We start from the raw sequence: 25,602 nt of genomic DNA on the forward strand, positions 1-25,602 counted from the left end.
AAACAGGAAAATATAGGTCAACAGAAGCAAATTCAACGTGTTGCTTGAACACTTCCTCATCACGAACTGACTTTCTCTTCCCGTGAGCTTCAATAATGATTCAGGAGGTACACAGCTTCCTCTGCTGGAGAACCTACATTACATTCGATTAAAGCAAAATACACTAGAACAGTATGTATGCTGAACAGAAGTTCCCTTAAGTATAAAAATAAAATGGGAGGGTCGAGGGCGGCAACTATTTCCATGTCTTAAACCAGGGGGGGGGGGGGGGGGGGGGGGGCAAACTCATCTGGGGCCACATGGAGAAAAATCTACTCCCAAGTGGACTGGTAAAATCACGGCACGATAACTTAAAAATAAAGACAACTCCAGATTGTTTTCTTTGTTTAAAAATAGAACAAGCACATTCTGAAAATTAACAAATCATAATGTTGTTTTGTTTTTTTTAACACTTTGTTGCAGTTAATAGTATTCTATCTTTATTTGTCGTTATTTATACTTTCTGAATAAAGTATGTGGTAATGTTAATCAGTCAACTCATTGGTGTTCATTTTCAATCTATCAAGACAAAAAAATATCAAAATCAAATTGCAGGATGTTATATGTAATTTGCTAATTTTCCTCGACATCATGTGGTTTATTTTCTTTTACATATGTAGCATAATCTACAAAGATACAAACAATTGCTATTGCGACATCTAGTCGCAACTGCTGTCCATTTCGAACAGCATTTCCTTTTATTCAAAAATGAAAATATACTTAGCAAACTCATCCCGCGGGCTGGATAAAACCTGTTCGTACGTTTGACACCCCTCTCTTAAACTATATTATAGTGCCGTACATGCACCTGTATTGTACACTTAAATAAAAAAAGATTGTTAGCCATCGGAAGAAAGATTTTGTCAACAAACTGCCATACTTTGAAATACAGTATCCCTGTTATCGCCCGTTCGTCTAACATCTCTTGACATAATCACAAATAAATGTGCAGGCAATGATTAGTTTGGGTGTCAATTTCAGCTATGTCGACAACCGCCTATGTCAACATTAGTCAGCCAGTCCGAGGGGCGTCAGTATAAGCTATGTAATACATTTTTTCTAAAGTTACAAATTATAATCGCACAATCCGTTTTTGTTGTCTATTTCTGTTAGCAACACCTTGACTGGCAGACTATATTGCAAACATAATCTGAATACCATTGCTTCCCTAGTGTTCTACTGAGTTTAAGATGCTGCGTTGCATTTTAAACAACGTAGCAGTAACTAAATTAATAAACTGGTAAAGTAGGCCAATATATGGATAGTCCAATTATAGATCTAATCAAGAATCATTAGAAGACAACCAAAATATTTATGTTTAGGATTGGTTAGCTGACAGTTGACTTCCAAAATTAATCTAAAATTGCAACCTAAAATGATGTTATGTAAATGTGATTCAATAAAAACATACCGTAGCTGAATTTTACTATGAGATCTGAGGAATGCTGGCCAGTGTCTAATGTGTATATGAAAGGACAATCTACTGTAAGTTAACTTTCCCGAAAATGATAGGGAGACAAGTCATTGTGGTTTAAACTAAAAAAAACAGTTGAACCAGAACTTTTTTAGTTATTTTAAAAAACTATTTTATTGAACAAACATACATTTATAATTCACACAAATTTCAAGGCACTTTCAACGTCGAGGAAAGAAAACAAAAGCAAACACAGAGAGTAATAATATTAAGAAGTATAAAAAACAAAAACATTACAAAAAAAGACAAAAAGGGCTGTCTAAATCACTTTAAATGTTTTTAAAAAAGATATAAATTTAAGGGATTTTGTACTTTTAATCATTCTCCCAAGATTTGATTGATAATGGTAACCCATTAAGCCAATTAGAAAATGTAGGCCTTACTTTCATAAATCAACATTAATGTAGAAAAAATGTTGCCTGGAGCATAATAATGTTGACAAACATTTCTATGTTACAGTCGTTTATTAAAAAATACCAAATTTGATCTTTTCTATAGAGAATGGGGACATCTCCACACCTTTGTTTCTCAGCCAATCGCTGATCTCCTCCCAAAACACATGTACACTCTCCCATTCCACAAAACGATGATTGACATCCTCTAGTACAGCTCCACATATATAACAGCCAACAACCTCCATGTTAAATTTAAATTTAAAAAAAAATATTTGAAGGGTATATGCCATTAATAATTTTAAATTGTATTTCTTTAAAAGTTGAACCAGAACTTTCTACAACATTGGGCTTTTCCGGCTTTTTTGCCTTATGAATGGTCATCCAGACTCTGATTGGCCTAGAAGTCTGCCCGTCATCGGTGTGGGTGGAGCTTGTGGAATAACAGCGCAGCTCCATCTTGGTTGTAGGATTTGACGGGAGCTTTGACCTGTGTCGGAGAGGACCCACACGGAGCTGTACAATTATGAGACCACTGCCACTACCGACGACTTGGCTTCCGAAACTGCTCTTAGTGTAGAAATAGAGTGCTTTCGCTCAGGGTTGACGGACTATTAGTTCACAGCCATCTTAAAACATGTCTAGTTTAATTTGCACTCTGGTAAAAACACCGCGGAATTGACGGCACCCACGGTGTTAAATTAGATCCCCCGCGTTTAATGAAATTGTTTGAGTCCGTGACAGCGACCGCCGTGAGACATGGCTGACAGAACTGCTCCCAACTGCCACCTGAGACTGGAGTGGGTGTACGGATACCGGGGACACCAGTGCCGCAACAACCTCTACTACACCGCCGCCAAGGAGATCGTCTACTTCGTGGCTGGCGTGGGAGTGGTGTACAACACCCGAGAGCACAAGCAGAAATTCTACTTGGGCCACAACGATGACATCATCAGGTACAGTGCAAATTACACGAGTCAACACAAAGAGTTGCTTTGAGCACCCTGGACAGCGTCTCCTTGTGTTACGTGATCCTGTGTATTGGAGTCCTCCATAGGGGGCTTACATGGCGCACACAGCAGCATGCCATGGGCTGGCGTGTGGGTGGGTGGGTGGTGGAGGGGAGGCTCCAGAGCTTTTTGCTCAAGGACACTTCAGCTCAACACCATTCACTGTCAATATATATACATATTCAATTGGTGTTAATTGGATCTATAATGATCAATAAACCCAGGATTCTCTCCGGGAGTTGTAATGTTAGATAATGGAAATGACAATGTGGTATTTGATTGATAGATTAATACATATAGATCCTACGTACAGATGTAAGAAGTAAGTATGAATCTTTATTTTAGCATTACATTACAATAAACATGAATCTGTTCTTGTCAGTCTGTCCAACGTTGTTGAATGTATTTTGTTTGTCAATGCAACATTATTACATTAGTGTAAAAAAAAAATCTAATTTAGCTGAACAGCTTTTGAGTGATAGAGATGCATAGGCAGGTATGGAAAATATAGCATGACATAATCATAATGGTTTACATTGTCAGGTATAGGGTGGCAACAATTCATTGATTATCGTAATTTCCGGGCTACAGAACACACCTAAATATAAGCCACACACACCTAATTTTTGGACAAATTTTATTTTGCAGTTACTGTATATTGTAGGTGTACCCATTAAAACATAAAATATATGTGTTAAACACGGTTTATGATAAACATGGCATACAGTAGCCTACCGGAGAGGTCGTTGGGCACGGCCTTTGTCCTTCTCCTCTTCTCCTGGTCTGGCCTGTTAGTGGTGGTGGATTTCCGTTCCTTGCGGCTGTTCAATTTTTTGATAGCAGGGTCGATCGTCTTTGCTCTGGGGCTGTGTCGTGTGCCTTTTGTCGTTTAGTCTTAATGACAAGGGTGAGTCCATAGATTTAATGCGAACAATATCATTTGTTCACCGTGACCTGTTCGCAAATTTAATTGGTCTGATGTGACAAGGCTAAATTTATTGGCGGCATGTGAAGCTTTTGAACCCAGAAAATCCATAAATTAGCTACAGCATTGTATACGGCGCAGTATTTAAAGCGTGGGAAAAAAGTAGCGGCTTATAGAAAATAAAAAAATAAAACATTCTGTTGTGGGCAGCACGGTGGAACAGGGGCTAGTGCATGTGCCTCACAATACGAAGGTCTGTGGGTTCCCTCCGGCTACTCCGGCTTCCTCCCACCTCCAAAGACATGCACCTGGGGATAGGTTGATTGGCAACAAAAAATTGGCCCTAGTGTGTGAATATGAGTGTGAATGTTGTCTGTCTATCTGTGTTGGCCCTGCGATGAGGTGGCGACTTGTCCAGGGTGTACCCCGCCTACCGCCCGAATGCAGCTGAGATAGGCTCCAGCACCCCCCGCGACCCCGAACGGGACAAGCGCTAGAAAATGGATGGACGGATACTTTGTTGCTTTGTTTATCCTTTTAATGAGTCAGACCTGGCAGGTCCAAACGCATTGTGAGGGTCTGCTGGGAACGTCTAGCAGAGTCTCCTCTCTGAGAGTGTTTCAGTTCCCACCTCCAGAGGAATTTTGAACATGTCACGAGGGAGACGCTGGACATTGAGTTTGAGTGGACCATGTTCCGTATCTCTATTGTCAAGCCGGCTGATCGCAGCTGTGGCCGCAAGGTGGTTGGTTCCTGTCGTGGCAGTAATACCAGATGCCGTCAAGCTGAAGAAGGAGTCCTATCGGGTCCTTTTGGCTCATGAGACCCCGGAGGCAGCAGACAGGTATTGACAGGCTAAGCGGCGCCGGCTTTGGCAGTCGCAGAGGCAAAAACTCTGGAATAGTAAGAGTTCGGCCAAGCAATGGAAAACGACTTCTGGGCAGCTTTGAAGCGATTCTGGACCACCATCTGCCGCCTCAGTTGGGGGAAGCAGTGCACTGTCAACATTGTGTATGGTGGGGTAGGTGTGCTGCTGACCTTGACTCAGGACATTCTGGATCGGTGGAAAAAATACTTCGAAGACCTTCTCAATCCCACCTACACATCTTCCTAAGAGGGAGCAGTGCCTGGGGAATCGGCGGTGGGCTCTCATATTTCTGGGGGCTGAGGTTGCAGAGGTAGTTAAAAAAGCTCCTCTGTAGCAGAGCCCCGGGGTTGGATGAGATCTGCCCAGAGTTCCTTAAGGCTCTGAATGCTGTGGGGTTGTCTTAGTTGACAAGACTCTGCACCATTGCGTGGACATTGGGGGCAGTACGTCTGAATTGGTTGACCCGGGTGGTGGTTCCTCTCTTTAAGAAGGGGAACCGTAGGATGTGTTCCAAATATCGTGAGATCACACTCCTGAACCTTCCCGGTAAGGTCTATTCAGGTGTATTCATCTGGCCAGGATCTTCAGCTCTCCCTGGATCAGTTCGGAGTCGAGTGTGAAGCTACTTGAATGAGAATCAGCACCTCCAAGTCCGAGTCCATGGTTCTCGCCCGGAAAAGGGTGGAGTGCCATCTCTGGGTTGGGGAGGAGATCTTGCCCCTAGTAGAGGAGTTCAAGTACCTCAGGGTCTTGTTAACGAGTGAGGGAAGAGTGGATCGTGAGATTGACAGGCTGATTGGTGCGGCGTATGCAGTAATGCGGACCCTGTATCGATTTGTTGTAGTGAAGAAGGAGCTGAGCCGGAAGGCAAAGCTCTCAATTTACCGGTCAATCTACGTTCCCATTTTCACCTACGGTCATGAGCTTTGGGTTATGACCGAAAGACAAGATCACGGGTACAAGCAGCCGAAATGAGATTCCTTCGTCAGGTGGCGGGGCTCTCCCTTAGAGATAGGGTGAGAAGCTCTGTCATCCGGGAGGAGCTCAAAGTAAATCCGCTGCTCCTCCACAAGGAGAGGTGCCAGATGAGGCGGTTCGGGCATCTGGTCAGTATGCCCCCCGGACGCCTCCTTGGGGAGGTGTTTAGGGCACGTCCAACCAGTGGGAGGCCACAGGGAAGACCCAGGAAACGTTGGGGAGACTATGTCTCCCGGCTGGTCTGGAAACGCCTCAGGATCCCCCGTTACGTCTTTATATTATTGTGTATTAGCTTATAGTTGTTGTTGTGGCGAGGGCTGCAACTAACAACTAATTTGATAATCGATTAATCTGTCGATTATTACTTCGATTGATCGATTAATAATCGGATAAAAGAGACAAACTACATTTCTATCCTTTCCAGTATTTTATTGAAAAAAAACAGCATACTGGCACCATACTAGCACCATACTTATTTTGATTATTGTTTCTCAGCTGTTTGTAAATGTTGCAGTTTATAAATAAAGGTTTATAATTTTTTTTTAAAAAGTAGCCTCTGCGCATGCGCATAGCATAGATCCAACGAATCGATGACTATATTAATCGCCAACTATTTTTATAATCGATTTTAATCGATTTAATCTATTAGTTGTTGCAGCCCTAGTTGTGGCTTTATGTTGTTGTGTTGGAGCATTTGCATTTATTGTGACTTTTCTTGGCCACAGTAGTTGTTTATTAAAACGGTTGAAAACGTCTAGATATGATGACGTATGCGCGTGACGCAATCAGTTGATGCGGAAGTATTGGTACCCCATTGAATACATTACAAAAAAGCTCTGTTTTCTTGAATCTTTTGCAATTTGTTTAATGAACAATGGAGACTGCAGAGAAGAAAGTTGTAGGTGGGATCAGTGTATTAGCGGCGGACTAAAGCAACACAACCAGGAAGACAGAGATGGTTAGCCGCCGAACTCACCTTAACTTCCTCCGTCTCGCCGACCGCATCTGTGATCGGGTGAAGTCCTTCGTCGCACCGTTGATCGCTGGAACGCAGGTGAGCACGGGTGTTGATGAGCAGATGAGGGCTGGCTGGCGTAGGTGGATAGCTAATGTTTTTAGCATAGCTCTGTGGTGTCCGGTTGCTAAGTTAGCTTCAATGGCGTCGTTAGCAACAGCATTGTCAACCTTCGCCAGGCTGGAAAGTATTAACCGTGTATTTACATGTCCCTGGTTTAATAGTATTGTTGATCTTCTGTCTATCCTTCCAGTCAGGGATTTATTTATTTTGTTTCTATATGCAGTTAAGCACGATGCTATCACGTTAGCTCCGTAGCTAAAGTGTTTCGTCGATGTATTGTCGTGGAGATAAAAGTCACTGTGAATGTCCATTTCGCGTTCTCGACTCTCATTTTCAAGAGGATATAGTATCCGAGGTGGTTTGAAATACAAATCCATGATCCACAATAGAAAAAGGAGAGAGTGTGGAATCCAATGAGCCAGCTTGTACCTAAGTTACGGTCAGAGCGAAAAAAGATATGTCTTGCACTGCATTCTAGTACTTCACTCGAACGTTCCTCATCCACGAATCTTTCATCCTCGCTCAAATTAATGAGGTAATCGTTGCTTTCTCGGTCCAAATCGCTCGAGCTGCGTTGAAAACAATAGGAAAATGTGAGGAGCCTTTCAATTGACTACGTCACGCTACTTCCGGTAGCGGCAAGGCTTTTTTTTATCAGATACCAAAAGTTGCGATCTTTATCGTCGTTGTTCTCTAGAATCTCTACTAAATCCTTTCAGCAAAAATATGGCATTATCGCGAAATGATCAAGTATGACACATAGAATGGATCTGCTATCCCCGTTTGAATAAAAACATTTCATTTCAGTAGGCCTTTAAATGTAGGTTACCGTACTTTTAACATGAGAGCAGAAAAGGTTTCCTCTTGTTAATTCAACCTTATGTGTTGGTTGCACTTTATTCAAATACAATCTGAATGCATTGGCAATTCATTTTTGTTTAATTGCTTGTTTGTATCCATAATTCATTTATACCTAATTCAATCAATCAATCAATCAATCAATGTTTATTTATATAGCCCTAAATCACAAGTGTCTCAATGGGCTGTACAAGCCACAACGACATCCTCGGTACAGAGCCCACATACGGGCAAGGAAAACTCACCCCAGTGGGACGTCAATGTGAATGACTATGAGAAACCTTGGAGAGGACCGCATATGTGGGTAACCCCCCCCCCCCCCCCCCCCCCCCCCCCCCCTCTAGGGGAGACCGAAAGCAATGGATGTCGAGTGGGTCTGACATAATATTGTGAAAGTCCAACACATCAGCGAAAGTCCATTCCATGGTGGGGCCAGCAGGAACCATCCCGAGCGGAGACGGGTCAGCAGCGTAGAGATGTCCCCATCCGATGAACAGGCTAGCGGTCCACCCCGGAGCAGAGTAGAAAAGAAAAGAAAAGAAACGGCAGATCAACTGGTCTAAAAAGGGAGTCTATTTAAAGGCTAGAGTATACAAATGAGTTTTAAGATGAGACTTAAATGCTTCTACTTAGGTAGCATCTCTAACTTTTACCGGGAGGGCATTCCAGAGTACTGGAGCCCGAATAGAAAACGCTCTATAGCCCGCAGACTTTTTTTGGGCTCTGGGAATCACTAATAAGCCGAAGTTCTTTGAACGCAGATTTCTTGCCGGGACATATGGTACAATACAATCGGCAAGATAGGCAGGAGCTTGACCGTGTAGTATTTTATACGTAAGTAGTAAAACCTTAAAGTCGCATCTTAGGTGCACAGGAAGCCAGTGCAAGTGAGCAAGTATAGGCGTAATATGATCAAACTTTCTTGTTTTTGTCAAAAGTCTAGCAGCCGCATTTTGTACCATCTGTAATCTTTTAATGCTAGACATACAGAGGCCCGAAAATAAAACGTTACAGTAATCGAGACGAGATGTAACGAACGCATGGATAATGATCTCAGCATCGCTTGTGGACAAAATGGAACAAATTTTAGCGATATTACGGAGATGAAAGAAGGCCGTTTTAGTAACACTCTTAATGTGTGACTCAAACGAGAGAGTTGGGTCGAAGATAATACCTAGATTCTTTACCGAGTCGCCTTGTTTAATTGTTTGGTTGTCAAATGTTAAGGTGGTATTATTAAATAGATGTCGGTGTTGAGCAGGACCGATAATCAGCATTTCCGTTTTCTTAGCGTTGAGTTGCAAAAAGTTAGCGGACATCCATTGTTTAATTTCATTAAGACACGCCTCCAGCTGATTACAATCCGGCGTGTTGGTCAGCTTTAGGGGCATGTAGAGTTGGGTGTCATCAGCATAACAGTGAAATCTAACACCGTATTTGCGTATGATGTCACCTAGCGGACATCCATTGTTTAATTTCATTAAGACACGCCTCCAGCTGATTACAATCCGGCGTGTTGGTCAGCTTTAGGGGCATGTAGAGTTGGGTGTCATCAGCATAACAGTGAAAGCTAACACCGTATTTGCGTATGATGTCACCTAGCGGCAGCATGTAAATACTAAAGAGTGCTGGGCCAAGAACCGAACCCTGGGGAACTCCGCACGTTACCTTAACATAGTCCGAGGTCACATTGTTATGGGAGACACACTGCATCCTGTCAGTAAGATAAGAGTTAAACCAAGACAAGGCTAAGTCTGACATCCCAATACGCGTTTTGATACGCTCTAATAAAATATTATGATCAACAGTATCGAAAGCGGCGCTAAGATCAAGAAGCAGCAACATAGATGACGCATCAGAATCCATCGTTAGCAATAGATCATTAGTCATTTTTGCGAGGGCTGTCTCCGTAGAGTGATTTGCCCTGAAACCGGATTGAAAAGGTTCACAGAGATTGTTAGACGCTAAGTGTTCATTTAGCTGCTGTGCGACAATTTTTTCGAGGATTTTCGAGATAAACGGAAGGTGGGACACCGGCCGGTAGTTCACCATGAGGTCAGGATCGAGGTTAGGTCTTTTGAGTAGAGGATGAATAACCGCTTTTTTGAATGCTAGGGGAACAGTACCAGTGGAAAGTGATAAGTTTATAATATTTAACACTGATGGACCTAATAAAACAAAAAGCTCCTTGATAAGTTTCCCAGGAATTGGGTCAAGTAAACATGTTGTTTGTTTTGTCCCATTTACACATTTTAACAATTCCTCCAATGTTATTTCATCAAAGAGGGAGAAACTATTTTGGAGGGCAGTGTCCGTCGTACAAACAGTCGTATCTGTGTTAATAGAACCCAGTTGTAGCTGAGATGCATTGTCTTTAATCTCTTTTCTAATTACTTCCATTTTCTTATTAAAGAAATTCATAAAGTCATCTGCTGAGTGGGTGGAGCTACTGGGAGGAGTCCCTTGTTGGGTTAGCGATGCTACTGTACTAAACAAAAATTTAGGATCATTTTTGTTGAGGTGGATGAGATTTGAGTAATATTTAGCTTTAGCTGAGGTAAGCATGCGTTTATAAGTTATTAAACTATCACTCCATGCTTGATGGAAAACCTCAAGTTTAGTCGCACGCCATTTGCGTTCCAGCTTTCTACATGATAATTTCTGGGCTTTAGTTTCTTCTGTAAACCATGGGGTACGCCTTTTAGGGGCCCTTTTTAGCTTTATCGGTGCTACACTATCAATGGTGTCGCGCAGGGCGTCGTTAAAGTTGTTAGTGAGGTTATCAATAGAGCCCACATAATTTGGGAATGGTGCCATTACCGAAGGCAGTAGGTCAGTAAGATTCGTCGTTGTGGCAGCATTAATGTTGCGGCTGCTATAGTAGTTAGTATTATTATTATTAGTTTGTTGACAATGAGTCAGAACTTCGAATTTTATAAGGTAATGATCGGACATTACTTTAGTGTACGGGAGTATCGTAACTTTGGAGGTGGTGACACCCCTGACGAGCACTAGATCTATCGTATTACCATTGCGATGCGTGGATTCATTTATTATTTGTGTAAGACCACAGCTATCAATTATAGTCTGGAGCGCCACGCATGGAGGGTCCGATGGGGTATTCATATGGATGTTAAAGTCTCCCATTATGATTATATTGTCGGCGTGCGTCACTAGATCAGCAACGAACTCTGAAAATTCATTGATAAAGTCCGAATAGGGCCCTGGGGGGCGGTAGATGACAGCCAGGTGCAGAGGCAGCGGTGTGACAAACCTCACAGTAAGCACCTCAAACGAGTTATATTTATTATTTAGGTCCGAGGTAAGGCTAAAGTTTTTGTTGTATATTAGTGCAACACCCCCTCCCCTTTTAATGGGACGGGCAATATGCGTTCCCGTATAGCCAGGAGGAGACGCCTCACCCAGCGCAAAAAATTAGTCTGGTTTGAGCCAGGTCTCGGCTAGACCAACGACATCAAGATTGTTGTCTCTAATGACTTCATTAACTAATAACGTTTTGGAAGACAATGACCTTATGTTTAAAAAGCCCATATTATAGGTGGTGGGCTGTTTTGAGGAGTTTTTGTTGAAAGTATCCGTAGTAGCAATATTAATAATGTTACTTTTATTATGCGTAGTGCACTTTAAATAATTTCGACCATATCTAGGAATTGATATGACAGGAATTTTTAGATTGTTTGCCACCTCAGTAAAATGCATGTCCACCTCTGACGCAGAAAAAACATTATGTGAGTTGTATATTATTCTAAGAGAATTGCTATGTGTGCAGGGATTATCCAGCCTGGCGCTGGCTAGTTCTAGCTTAACAGACTCCTTATTAGCGCTTCTTTGTGGATTAGCATTTAGCTTTTTCGTTAGCCCCGCTAACAACAACGCCTTTAGCTTTGTTGTTAGCCCCGCCCGACACCCCCCTTCTGCTTCCGAGCGCACCGCTTACGTCTCTTTCGTTGGCGGTCTCCGCTGGTAGTGGACGCCGCTGCTTCAAAGGCCACTGCTGGATGTAGCTCGCGAAGAATTCCCAAGCTAGCGAGTAGGTCCACCGTACACGCATCTTTCAGCCCAAAATGGCCCGATCTCTCCACATCCAGAATCGTAAGTCAGTCGTAAGTGATCACAGAGTGAACACACTGTGAGCCAGCCATGAAATTGACTGAATTGAGGGGTATTTTTGCCAAATCGGTCTACACTTCCAGGAGCGCTCGCAAGAAGCTGCCGCCATGAAGCGCCGCCATCTTGGGGGAAAAAAAAAAAAAAAACGGATTGAAAAGGTTCACAGAGATTGTTAGATGCTAAGTGTTCATTTAGCTGCTGTGCGACAATTTTTTCGAGGATTTTCGAGATAAACGGAAGGTGGGACACCGGCCGGTATATTCCCCTTAAAGGAAATAACAGGAATATAGGAAACTTTACCTGCAGTGTCCAAATTTCATATCATGGTTATTGTGACCAAAATGATCACGGTTATCATTATTATCGCGGTATTGTTGAATAATAATAATAACACCTGGGATTTATATAGCGCTTTTCTAAGTACCCAAAGTCGCTTTACATGTTTTTCTGAACCCATCAATCATTCACACCTGGTGGTGGTAAGCTACTCACGTAGCCACAGCTGCCCTGGGGTAGACTGACAGAAGCGTGGCTGCAATTTGCGCCTACGGCCCCTCCGACCACCACCTATCATTCATCATTCATTTCACCGGTGTGAGCGGAATGTGCTCAAATAGAACTAATGCACACTCTGAAATCTTTTAACCAAGTTATTTTTTTAAATAACTAAAATAAATTGACACAGTATAAAACCTACTATTTTGCATGTTTTGTGTTTCATCTTCACTGATAAGTGTTTTAGGATTTTATCTGTTTGCAGTGCAGTTATAAATCACGGTTTTTTGATTATTTATTTAAATTTAAAACGATAATACTTAACATTGAAGTTTTACTGCATGTTATTATTATTATTACTGTTTATCGCATTATCACAAATGTTGTCTAATGATCTATGTACTTCATTGAAATAAAAAAAAAAAACATAAGGGGAATTAAACAGTTTAATTAAATATTTTTCATGAACTGAAACAACTTATTTTAACAGCGTGCTATATTTAATGGTACCTGGGGAGCTCTGTGGTCAAACACTGAGGCTATATATACACGGTAGATGGACAGATAGATAGATAGATAGATAGATAGATAGATACCGTATTTCCTTGAATAGCCGCAGGGGCGTTAATTAATTTTAAAACCTCCTGTCACTCCTGCGTTTACCGGGAAACCGGCGGGATGGCCGTGCATGCGGGTAATTATTTTAAAACCTCTTCTCACTCCGGCGTTTACCAAAAGGAATCCATAAAATTTAGGCGTGCGCTTTGAGTGTGATGTAAGCATACCATCATGAAAAGCACATTTAATTAAAAAAAAACGTTATTATGGTCTTACCTTGTACTTATAAATGGAGTCATTTGCAGCTCCTTCTGACCAAAAGCATCGATAACTTGTTTATAGAAGTCTTCCTTATTTTCTTTCTTCAGTTTTAAAGTCTCTGTTTCGATGGAGATATTCCTTTAATTATTACCTCCTGCTTCGATTGAAAGTCCAGTTTAGAAAACTGTTTTATTTTAGATATGTAATCCTCCATTGGTTAAAAGTTCAGGCAGAGGGAAAAAAATAAATCTCTTGCTGCGTGTGTTCACTTCTTCTTGCAGTACCGGAAGTTCGCAAGAAGGATCACTAGCGCGGCAGCGCCTCTACCACCAGGAGGCTGGAGTTTTAATGACTTATACAGTATTTCACACACCCAGCTACGGTATATTAATAAAACATAGCCGCTTACTGTTCTTTTTAGCATACTGTACGGTATTCAATAGCTTGGACTTAAATCCTACTGAAAAGCTCTTTATCTTTTTTCCTTTGTGCGATTGTAAACTACTGAAAGCAGCTTCCTCCATTTTGAAAATGAGGACAAATGCGTCACTCGTGACGTAACGAATTTGACCCGGTGGAAGTTCTGGCTATATGCTAAATATTTTGCAAAACGAGTTTGACCCGGCGAAAATTATAGACATGCGATAATAAAATTAATATTTTGCGAAACGAATTTGATCCAGCTTCAATAATAAACCGGCGATAAGGCCAAGCATGCGTTAATTATTTTGAGAAACGAGTTTGACCCGGCAGTAATTCTAGACGTGCGAATACTATATTCCCTGCGCCAATTCAAGGAAATACGGTAGATAGATAGATAGATAGATAGATAGATAGATAGATAGATAGATAGATAGATAGATAGATAGATAGATAGATAGATAGATAGATAGATAGATAGATAGATAGATAGATAGATAGATGTCATACTTTAATGATTTAACAAGGATATTTAACAGATGTCGAAACTTGGCATCAGTCTTTTCCATCAGAGAGCGAAATAACATGACTAATAACTAGGGATGTTCCGATCAGGGTTTTCTGCTGCAGATTCCGATATCGATCATCCATGAGTGAGCTCGGCCGATACCAATACTGACACCAATCATTATTAACTGGATTTTTTTATTTTATTCATGGTTTCATTCATTGTTCACGCTATCGACATTTTAGTTTAACAATATCAACACAATATGTAACCTTGATCCTTATTCCCTTCCTCTCTATGTAACATGTTCAGTCTTGTCCTTCAGTGATACTTAAGAAAACGTAAGAAAAGAAATGCAATTTATTTGCCGTAATGTAGGTGACTATCATGAAGAGGGACTCCACACTGCGTATGGAAACACATAATTAACTGCTAGCTAATGGCAATCACATACCTTTTTACGAAAATTGGCAGATACTGATCAGTGGCCGATCAACCGGCACGTGCCTGTTGATAACAGATACTGTATATAGACTGTATTATTATTAAAAATAATGAAATAAATTAAATAATTTAATCCAAAAATGTTATGAAAACAAATGAGTTATACCATATTTTAAATTGAGTGCTTAATGCTTACTTTTGCAGTAGCACTAGCACTTTGAAGCTCTGTTTGGGTCCTGGAAGCTCATCAAACAAGAGGCACCATCTTTCTGATCAAAGGAAGATAATTAAGTATGATGATGTTGATAATCCAGAGTTACCCAGCACGCCACGCGACAATGACAAGTGTCCAACGATCCAGTGCTTGTGTTGACATGTGTGCGCGTGTTGGCCTGGAGATAACTAGCTTTATATACTGTGTCGATGCTCAGCTGGGCTCCTGCTTCATTATTCATTGGACTATAGCGATACCAAACGCTTGCTGCCTTGTGGGCGAAGCGGCTCACATGGGTGCTGACTGCCTGAAACTTGTGAATTTGCAGAGGCAGGGAGGCAAGAGGAAATTATGGTGAATTGGAAAAATAAAAGTTGTACGAGATGGTTAAATTTCTGCAACTGTTTCTTTAAATACCATAGTATAAGACAGGCGTGTCCAAAATTCGGCCTACAGCTTGCTTGGCATATAGTAAAAAAATAAAATAAATTATTAATGAGATATATATCTGTGTTGGCCCTGCGATGAGGTGGCGACTTGTCCCGGGTGTACCCTGCCTTTCGCCCAAGGGCAGCTAGGATAGGCTCCAGCACCTCCCGCGATCCCGAAAGGAACAAGCGGAAGAAAATGGATGGATGGATGGAATTTTTGATATACTAATTTGCTTTGTCACCTATAACACAAAGCTTTCTGTATGCGGTCCCTTCATCTCATGAATGCAGACTTTTATATACTGTATACCATTCCTTTCTGTTAGATAGTCTGAAAGTATCAATACATGGATAACTAGATGCTGATGGTATTTACAGTTGTATAAAAAAGCCCAGACCAGTTACTCCATCAAAGATGTGAGTACAAAAAACGCCCAGTTACTAAAAGATGCCGCGTGTTTCCATGGACTTTGTGCAATTGCTGCAACTCAGCACAGCCCAGGCATGCGTCATCACGTCACAAGAAATAATTGACTTTTTCTCTACTCTAATCTGAATCTTCTCTCATGCATATAGTATAACTCTAAACCTTGGGTTGCTTATTTATGGCTTTGTTTCCAGTAGTACAACAGTACTGTTAGGCCCTGATTTACTAAGTTTCAAATACCACAAGCTCAACAGTGTGCTGGGCAGCACAGTGATACAGGGATTAGTTAGTGTGCCTCACAATAAGAAGGTCCTGAGTTCAATCCCCAGGCTTGGGGTCTTTCTGTGTGGAGTTTGCATGTTCTACCCGTGACTGCGTGGGTTCCCCCCGGGTACTCCAGCTTCCTCCCACCTCCAAAGACATGCACCTGGGGATAGGTTGATTGGCAACACTATATTGAATGTGAGTGTGAATGTTGTCTGTCTGTCTATCCGTGTTGGCCCTACGATGAGCTGGCGACTTGTCCAGGGTGTACCCCGCCTTCTGCCCGAATGCAGCTGAGATAGGCTCCAGCACCCCCCGTGACCGTGAGATGGACAAGCGGTAGAAAATGGATGGATGGATGTGTGCTAATTATAAAATTGGGTGTACTATTAGTGCGTGTGTTGCAGTGGCGGGCCGTGCGTTTCCCACCCAGGTCTTCACTGATCTCCGACTTCAATGATTACCTCTCTAAATACCATAATTGATGTCACCACATGACCATTGCTGGATAAATACTATACAGGAACACATTTACACCCTACTGCGCATTGAAACACATAAACAGTGTACAAAACGGGTTATTTTCTGGTGCATTCAAAAATCAATTAAAACGCATCAGCAATTAAAACATATACTGTACATTTCCCTGCTTGGCTTATGCAACTTCTGGTCAATAAAGTTTGATTCAAAGTACACACTTCTCAAAGATATATTAACTGCCCTGACCACATGATGGCGACAAATACACATGTAACATGTTAATTAAATGACAAGCATGACACACTTTAACAACAAGAGTTTACAACTTTTAGTTGTAACAGAACACCTACTGTCAACAACTTGTGATCTGATTGGTTATCGCAACTGTCTCTCAACTGTATGTGTTCTCTAATTTATCCGCTAACGGTCCCGATGAATATCCAATCACAGGGCGCGTAAATGTCACGTTCAATGTCAGGCCAGCTAGAAGGCCTTACTGACAACAACTAGTGATCTGATTGGCTATCGCAACTGTCTATCACTGTAAGTCCCCGTTCAATGACAGTGCACAGCAACATAAGCTAGCTGAATTCTGATTGGATATAAACTAAAACTAAAAACAAGAGCACTGGAACGAGCATAATATGATTTGAAGAGAATATATATAATTTTAAATATTTAGGGAAAGTAAATAAAAAAATAATTTTATCTTTAATTATAATCATGATTTCTGGTTATGTCAGGGCCAGCAGAGAAGGCCTTGCTGGCCCTGACGGCACACCACTGGCATGTTGCGTTTGATCTACTAAGACTGGGTGTGCAATAACAACTAGTGCAGACCAACTTATTTTCACTTTGGAGACACCCATTTACTGTACATTAATTTGATCATGCATGCAGCAGACATGTACCACTTTTTCTGAGCATTTTACAAGCAGTTCCTCAATGCGATCTACTTTTTTAGCGTGCTGAAGGTGCGCTCATGAGAGAGTCTGGCACAAACTGCTAGCGTGTGCTCAAGATGTAAGAAAATGCATGTTGCAAGATTTTTTTTAATATACAGTCCATAAAAAAATATCATAATTAAAAAAGAAAAAGTCTGAAAACAGCAATGCGCATACATTGAATTAAATTCAATCAGCCCCTGAAGTCATCCAGCAGGTCTAAAATTATGAAATGATATTGCTCGATAGGCAAAAGCACAATTCAGCCATTGCAGATATAATTTTACTTCAATTCCATGATGTCTTAATTACAATGAAGTGAGAGGTTGTTCTTTTTTGGTTCAACTTTTCATGGAAATCAAAATTGTTAAGTATCCAGTGGAAGCTGCCTTTGGTTTTTTTATTTCTTTATTATTTGTTTGTATGATTTGATTGAAATATTGTGGCAATTTTTATGTATGTAATACTTGTTTGGCACCCTTTCCAATAAGAAGCATGCACACTGCTTTAATTTCCGAGACAAACTGTACATGGAATGTTAAGAAAACCCCATTGTATCAAATTAAATTACATCTTCCGTGAATAAAGCAGAGCACAACGCACGATTCTGTCCTCCAAACTCACTTTTTATTTTTACTTTTAAGCAGCCAGTGCATGGGCAGGTGTTTCAGATCAAGTTTGTTGGGCGCCTGGATTAAAAATGTCAAACCTCCGGAAAAATCCCAGATATACCCCCAGAAAGTGTCTAATCCCGTCCTGCTTTTAAATCACACGGAGGTGAAAACCAAATACAGCCAACTACCGCTGAAGAATGTGACTCAGTGTTTTGCAACTGTGCTGGTAGTCACAAACTGATGGTGCCAAAGTTGATCAATAAAAGTGACTGCGGTTGATGGTGCCATGTTTCCATCAGGCTGTAGGTCTACTCTATGCATTCTTTGCACAGAAACATCTGCTCCTCATGCACGTGAGTTAACATTTATATAAAAAAGATTTAAAAAATAACAGCTCTTTTATCGATGCATTATTGATGTACAATAGTATAGCAAGTATACTGCAAATCAAAGACAGCTGCAAAAAAACAGCCATTATCAAACAAGAAGTCTGTGACGTTACGCCGCGGGCTGTTTGACGTGGTGTTTATTGGGACATTTTAGCTCAGATAAGTTACAGGGAAACAAGGGCTTTTGTTGTCGCATGGCTCAGCGAGTGTTTGTTTCTCCAAGCTATTACATGAACAAACAGAAGATGCAAAGCTATTGCAAAAATATGTCTTTCCTGATAGTTCTAAAACCAAAGTCGAATGCAATCTGTTCTATACGTTGACCTCTTGAGTTGATCAGATTTTAGAACAAAGTAATCAATCCAAACGTCAAACCTGCAATCATTAAACCAGTATTAACTGTACTGGGAATTTTTAAAACGGACATTCCAATTATTATAACAGTCATACAAGTGTAAAAATAAGTGAAGAATAGTGATAGCAAAAGGCAAAACCAGTCTTTCGCATTAGCTTGGGAAGTTCCGATCAGAATCAGAATCAGAATCAGAATAGTTTTTATTGCCATTGTTTGAGAACGGGTTCACAAACTAGGAATTTTAGTTGGTGCAATCATGCAACATAAAACACATATAACACAGAATAGAATAACATGAGCTGTAACTGAGCTCCATCCATCCATCCATTTTCTACCGCTTATTCCCTTCGGGGTGGCGGGGGGCGCTGGAGCCTATCTCGGCTACAATCGGGCGGAAGGCGGGGTACACCCTGGACAAGTCGCCACCTCATCCCAGGGCCCTGTAACTGAGCTATCAGATCTTGTTATTGTTCATGTGCCTGATGGCCGAGGGGGAAAAAACTGTTCAGGTGGCGGGAGGTGTGGGTCTCGATGGACCGCAGTCTCCTGCCTGAGGGGAGAGGGGAAAATAGTTTGTGTCCAGGGTGAGAAGAGTCAGCTGTGATCCAACCCACACGCCTCCTGTTCCTGGAGGATAACAGGTCCTGGAGGAATGGGAGTTTGCAGCCAATCACCTTCTCAGCAGCACGTACGATGCGCTGCAGTCTATACTTGTCCCGCACTGTGGCGCCGGGGAACCACACGGTGATAAAGGAGGTGACGATGGACTCGATGATGGCTAAGTAGAACTGCACCAGCATCTCGGTCGGCACCTTAAGTTTCTTCAGCTACTGCAGGAAGTACATCCTCTGCTGGGCCTTCTCGATGAGGGAGATGATGGTCGGCTCCCACTTGAGGTCCTGGGTGATGGTGGTGGCCAAGAAACGGATGGAGTCCACGATGGAGACGTGGGTGGGAGAGTCAATCAGGGTGAGGGGGGATGGTGGAGCTGTGACTTTCCTTAAGTCCAAAATCATCTCCACTGTTCTCTGGGCATTCAGCTCCAGGTTGTTGAGGCTGCACTAGGACGCCAGCCGGTCCACCTCTCTCCTGTAGGCGGACTCGTTGCCATCCGAGATGAGCCTGATGAGGGTAGTGTCGTCCGCAAACTTGAGCAGCTTTTACGGATTGGTGACTGGAGGTGCAGTAGCTTGTATACAGGGAGAAGAGCCAGGGGGAAAGTACACAGCCCTGAGGAGTACCAGTGTTCGTGGTTCGACTGTCCGAGACAATCTTCCCCAGCCGCACGTGCTGTCTTAGTTCCGTCAGGAAGTCATTGATCCAATTGCAGAGGGAGTCAAGGTTTTATCCTGCCGACACCAATCGCCTGAGTGAGATTGCCCGATACTAGTACCGATCACATGTATTAAAGAGGCTGTTTGCAACATTTACACAGATGCCTAGAGGGCACCAACTTTCCAATGTATTTTACACAGTATATCCCGCCCTCTCACGGCTTCTTATACGTAATTACGTAATTAAATACGTCCGTAATAAATGCACGTGCATTACTTTATCTTTCGTTAGCTAATAATAGCAATTTGGGTAGCTAGCGTTAGCTGTCATTGATTGTATATTCTATCATCACAGAATGACTGCAAATTGTTCATTGCTTCTTTGCGCTATTTTTTTAGATGCGCACGCGCTCCCTGCATGTACGTGTTGATGAGACCGGGGGAGTGACAGCCGTAAACACCAAACCTTTTTTTTTGGGCTGGTCAAATTATTTTAAACTGTGCCCGGCCGGGCACAGCCCGAAGAGGCAACGTGGGTCCCCCCTCCAATGGGCTCACCACCCATAGCAGGAGTCATAGAGGTCGGGTGCGATGTGAGCTGGGCGGCAGCCGAAGGCAGGGCACTTGGCGGTCCGATCCTCGGCTACAGAAGCTAGCTCTTGGGACGTGGAACGTCACCTCGCTGGGGGGGAAGGAGCCTGAGCTAGTGCGTGAGGTGGAGAAGTTCCGGGTAGACATAGTCGGACGAACTTCGACGCACAGCAAGGGCTCTGGAACCAGTTCTCTCGAGAGGGGATGGACTCTCTTCCACTCTGGCGTTGCCGGCAGTGAGAGGCGACGGGCTGGGTTGGCAATTCTTGTTGCCCCCCGGCTCAGAGCCTGCATGTTGGAGTTCAACCCGGTGGACGAGAGGGTAGCTTCCCTTCGCCTTCGGGTGGGGAACGGGTCCTGACTGTGGTTTGCGCTTACGCGCCAAACCGCAGCTCAGAGTACCCAGCCTTTTTGGATTCACTCGAGGGAGTACTTGAGAGTGCTCCCCCGGGTGATTCCCTTGTTCTACTGGGGGTCTTCAATGCTCATGTTGGCAGCGACAGTGAAACCTGGAGAGGCGTGATTGGGAAGAATGGCTGCCCGGATCTGAACCCGAGCGGTGTTTTGTTATTGGACTTTTGTGCCCGTCACAGATTGTCCAAAACGAACACCATGTTCAAACATAAGGGTGTCCATATGTGCACTTGGCACCAGGACACCCTAGGCCGCAGTTCCATGATCTACTTTGTAGTTGTGTCGTCGGATTTGCGGCCTCATGTTTTGGACACTCGGGTGAAGAGAGGGGCGGAGCTTTCTACAGATCATCACCTGGTGGTGAGTTGGCTGCGATGGTGGGGGAGAATGCCGGACAGACCTGGCAGGCCCAAACGCATTGTGAGGGTTTGCTGGGAACGTCTGGCAGAGTCTCCTGTCAGAGAGAGTTTCAATTCCCACCTCCGGAAGAACTTTGAACATGTCACAAGGGAGGTGATTGTGATTGTGGCGGTCCGCTCCCTGTATGAACAGTGCCAAAGTTTGGTCCGCATTGCCGGCAGTAAGTCGGACACGTTTCCAGTGAGGGTTGGACTCCGCCAAGGCTGCCCTTTGTCACCGATTCTGTTCATAACTTTTATGGACAGAATTTCTAGGCGCAGTCAAGGCGTTGAGGGGATCTGGTTTGGTGGCTGCAGGATTAGGTCTCTGCTTTTTGCAGATGATATGATCCTGATGGCTTCATCTGGCCAGGATCTTCAGCTCTCACTGGATCGGTTCGCAGCTGAGTGTGAAGCGACTGGGATGAGAATCAGCACCTCCAAGTCCGAGTCCATGGTTCTCGCCCGGAAAAGGGTGGAGTGCCATCTCTGGGTTGGGGAGGAGATCTTGCCCCAAGTGGAGGAGTTCAAGTACCTCGAAGTCTTCTTCACGAGTGAGGGAAGAGTGGATCGTGAGATCGACAGGCGGATCGGTGCGGCGTCTTCAGTAATGCGGACGCTGTATCGATCCGTTGTGGTGAAGAAGGAGCTGAGCCGGAAGGCAAAGCTCTCAATTTACCGGTCGATCTACGTTCCCATCCTCACCTATGGTCATGAGCTTTGGGTTGTGACCGAAAGGACAAGATCACGGGTACAAGCGGCCGAAATGAGTTTCCTCCGCCGGGTGGCGGGTATCTCCCTTAGAGATAGGGTGAGAAGCTCTGCTATCCGGGAGGAGCTCAAAGTAAAGCCGCTGCTCCTCCACATGGAGAGGAGCCAGATGAGGTGGTTCGGGCATCTGGTCAGGATGCCACCCGAACGCCTCCCTAGGGAGGTGTTTCGGGCACGTCCGACCGGTAGGAGGCCACGGGGAAGACCCAGGACACGTTGGGAAGACTATGTCTCCCGGCTGGCCTGGGAACGCCTTGGGATCCCCCGGGAGGAGCTGGACGAAGTGGCTGGGGAGAGGGAAGTCTGGGTTTCCCTGCTTAGGCTGCTGCCCCCGCGACCCGACCTCGGATAAGCGGAAGAAGATGGATGGATGGATGGACATAAACTGTGTAATTGTGAAAAATATAGACAATTGCCAAACAAATGTGTTCTGTTAAACCACTAATGGTAACAAAGGCCAGCCGGTGGTGTTCTTGTAAATTGTTTTGCTTTGAAAAATGTTACTGTTAGGAAGTTGCAAACAGCTTGACAGTTCACCAATATCAACACAATATTTAAACTAGTTCCTTATTGTATTTTATTACATACAATTGTTTGAGCAAAACAAAGTCAATAGCACACCATACCTAAACAAAAAAAAACTGCTACTAGTCCTCATTTAAACCCTTTGTTTTTTCCCCTGTAAGTCCTTCTGTGTCCAGGGAATTATTCCATGTGTTTGAAAAGATTACCAAAAACAAAAAATTGTTTTTTGAGAAAATAATAATATCAATCTAATCACTCTAGTATCAATCATATACTGATACCACCCTTGGTATCGACGCCACCAATTTTTGGCTCAATTCGCCCTTACATGTCCTGTTCTGGCTGCAACAATGCTGACACACCAACAGTTGTTGTAATATTATTCTCTCCATTTTTAAATCATCTCCCCTTTTTAAACTTTACAAAGCACTTATTGGTTGGTGTTGTTTCAAGCTAGCTTTGCAATTAGCTTAGCTATTAGTGTGCTATTTCCTGGCTTACTCTTGGTGTGTAACATGTTTAGCCTCGTCCTCTCGTGACTTGATAATGATACTTAAGCCACTTGGAAATGCAGTTTATTTTCCGCAATGGAGATAATTTTTATTAGCTTAGGGGAGCTAATCCACACTGTGTATGGGAACAAATAAAAATAGCTGCTAGCCGCTTGTCAGCTGGGGTACTGAAATAAATAAATCAGCCATAGGGGATTGACGTTTGTGATCGGGATTGAATGGGAACTGCACGTTTTTGGAATTTTGCCTATTGTTTACAATCTCGTTGACGGATGTTTTTTTTTAATGCATACTAACTCGTAAATAAACATAAATAAAAGTTAGCTTACAATGGATCCAATGGGAAGTCTTGTATTCTGCCTATAAATACCCACCCAGCAATATACCGTTTACATATTGCGACTTGAATATTAACCAAGTATCAGTGATATTGTTATTATAACACTAACACAGACAAATTATTTATAGCAGGGCTGTAAAAACTATTTTGTGGCTACGATGACATCATTAGCTGGTGAGCTGCTTCCTCGCCTCGGTACTCGTGAAAGTTTATTCTACATCATAAATCATGTCTCTCACCTTGATAGTAGAAGGATAAGGACATAACCCAACAAGTTGGTACACATTAACAGCCAATTTAAACCCGGAAATGGCAAGAAAGACCTGAAAAGACGTTTGGTTCCACCCCAGGATTATGAGCCATTCTTCATTTAAAAGGGGCTATAGCAAGAGTCTAGCAGTAGGCATCCTAATAACAGCAGACACTGTACAGCAAGTGATGTTTTATCATGTTTGTTGGCTCTCATGAAGTCTGCAGTGAGTGGTAATCAGTGATGTTGTTGAAGGAAAAAGCTCACGTCGCGATGCGTTTTTGAAATTAATGTGCTGCGTATGTTTAAAATGATCAAAATACATAAATATTAAATGTTATTATAAAGGTGCCTGTTCCTACATTACATATGTACTTACCATATGTATATAACACCTAAATGGAGGTGTTTGGATGTTTTGAAAGGGCTTTACAGGCAGAATAGAGTGGCTCCCATAGGCTCAATTGTAAGCAGACTTTTGATCGCATTTATTTACTATTTAGAATGCACTTAAAAAAGACAAACATATGTCTCCTTGTCTTACATAAGGATTGTGAATGATAGACAAAATTTAAAAAAAAGTGCAGTTCCCTTTCAAATGTATTAATTAGTAATGGCGATCACATACTTTTTCACGAAAATCATCCGATACTAATTGATGGCCAATTGATCAGCACATCCCTAGAATTAACATTTACTACTTATGTTATCGATTTAAGGTGGTACCTTGGTTTTAATGAGTTATCCATTCCGAAAGTTCTGCATCGTATTAAAACAATTAGCATATGTAATTCAAGATATTGTAAATTCAATACATCCATTAGAGACACCTGAAAATATTAACACAAAACAACATAAAGAACAAATATAGTTTCACATTATAAAAAACTATGCAAAACACATATACGTATACATATTAACCTGTGGTAGTTATCACCTACTCTATGTATATCCTATTTAAATTATTATATACACTACCGTTCAAAAGTTTGGGGTCACCCAAACAATTTTGTGGAATAGCCTTCATTTCTAAGAACAAGAATAGACTGTCGAGTTTCAGACGAAAGTTCTCTTTTTCTGGCCATTTTGAGCGTTTAATTGACCCCACAAATGTGATGCTCTAGAAACTCAATCGGCTCAAAGGAAGGTCAGTTTTGTAGCTTCTGTAACGAGCTAAACTGTTTTCAGATGTGTGAACATGATTGCACAAGGGTTTTCTAATCATCAATTAGCCTTCTGAGCCAATGAGCAAACACATTGTACCATTAGAACACTGGAGTGATAGTTGCTGGAAATGGGCCTCTATACACCTATGTAGATATTGCACCAAAAACCAGACATTTGCAGCTAGAATAGTCATTTACCACATTAGCAATGTATAGAGTGTATTTCTTTAAAGTTAAGACTAGTTTAAAGTTATCTTCATTGAAAGGTACAGTGCTTTTCCTTCAAAAATAAGGACATTTCAATGTGACCCCAAACTTTTGAACGGTAGTGTACATACTATCATTCTTGTGGTAGTCATTGGTACAAAATTTGGTGCCGTCCCATGTGTGCTGGTATGATAACAAAGTTCCTTGAAATGTAGAATGGCATTATACTCATTCTGCATTCGTGTTATTAAGCTCTCCAAACTGTGTTTGATGGTGTACTAGCAGCACACATCTATAATCTGTAAGACCTTTACTGCAATATAGAAACTATTTTTAGCGCATCTGACGCTCTGCTGGGAGGTGGTGGCCCATCACAGCACAGCAGCGAATGAATGGTGATAAGCCAAACACGAGAAAATGCATATTGAAAGATTTTTTTTTTGTATAGGAGATATATTATAATATATTTCCTAAATGAAAAAACAAACGGCATGGAAAAAACACAGTTATTCTCTGTCCATCGTCTGTCTTTGCAGCGCAAGCACTTCCTTTCTCACAGCCGTGTGTATAAATGTGTCAGTTTGCTTACTTTTTAGA

At 42.3% G+C, this 25,602-nt stretch overlaps 1 protein-coding gene across 3 annotated transcripts in view; it reads left to right on the forward strand.

Moving 5' to 3' along the window:
• Nucleotides 1-2,363: 2,363 nt before the first annotated feature.
• The window catches only part of eml5 (EMAP like 5), a 119,861-nt gene continuing 96,622 nt past the window's right edge, over nt 2,364-25,602 (forward strand). For all 3 annotated transcript variants that reach the window (XR_009825315.1, XM_062042075.1, XM_062042076.1), the window contains exon 1: nt 2,364-2,861. Coding sequence is in view for 2 of the 3 variants with exons in the window: in XM_062042075.1 (XP_061898059.1) it covers nt 2,665-2,861 (197 nt within the window). In the remaining variant the exon portion in view is untranslated. The remainder of the gene's footprint in view (nt 2,862-25,602) is intronic.

Source organism: Entelurus aequoreus, linkage group LG03 (assembly GCF_033978785.1).
Source record: "Entelurus aequoreus isolate RoL-2023_Sb linkage group LG03, RoL_Eaeq_v1.1, whole genome shotgun sequence".
Taxonomy (NCBI): Eukaryota; Metazoa; Chordata; class Actinopteri; order Syngnathiformes; family Syngnathidae; genus Entelurus; species Entelurus aequoreus.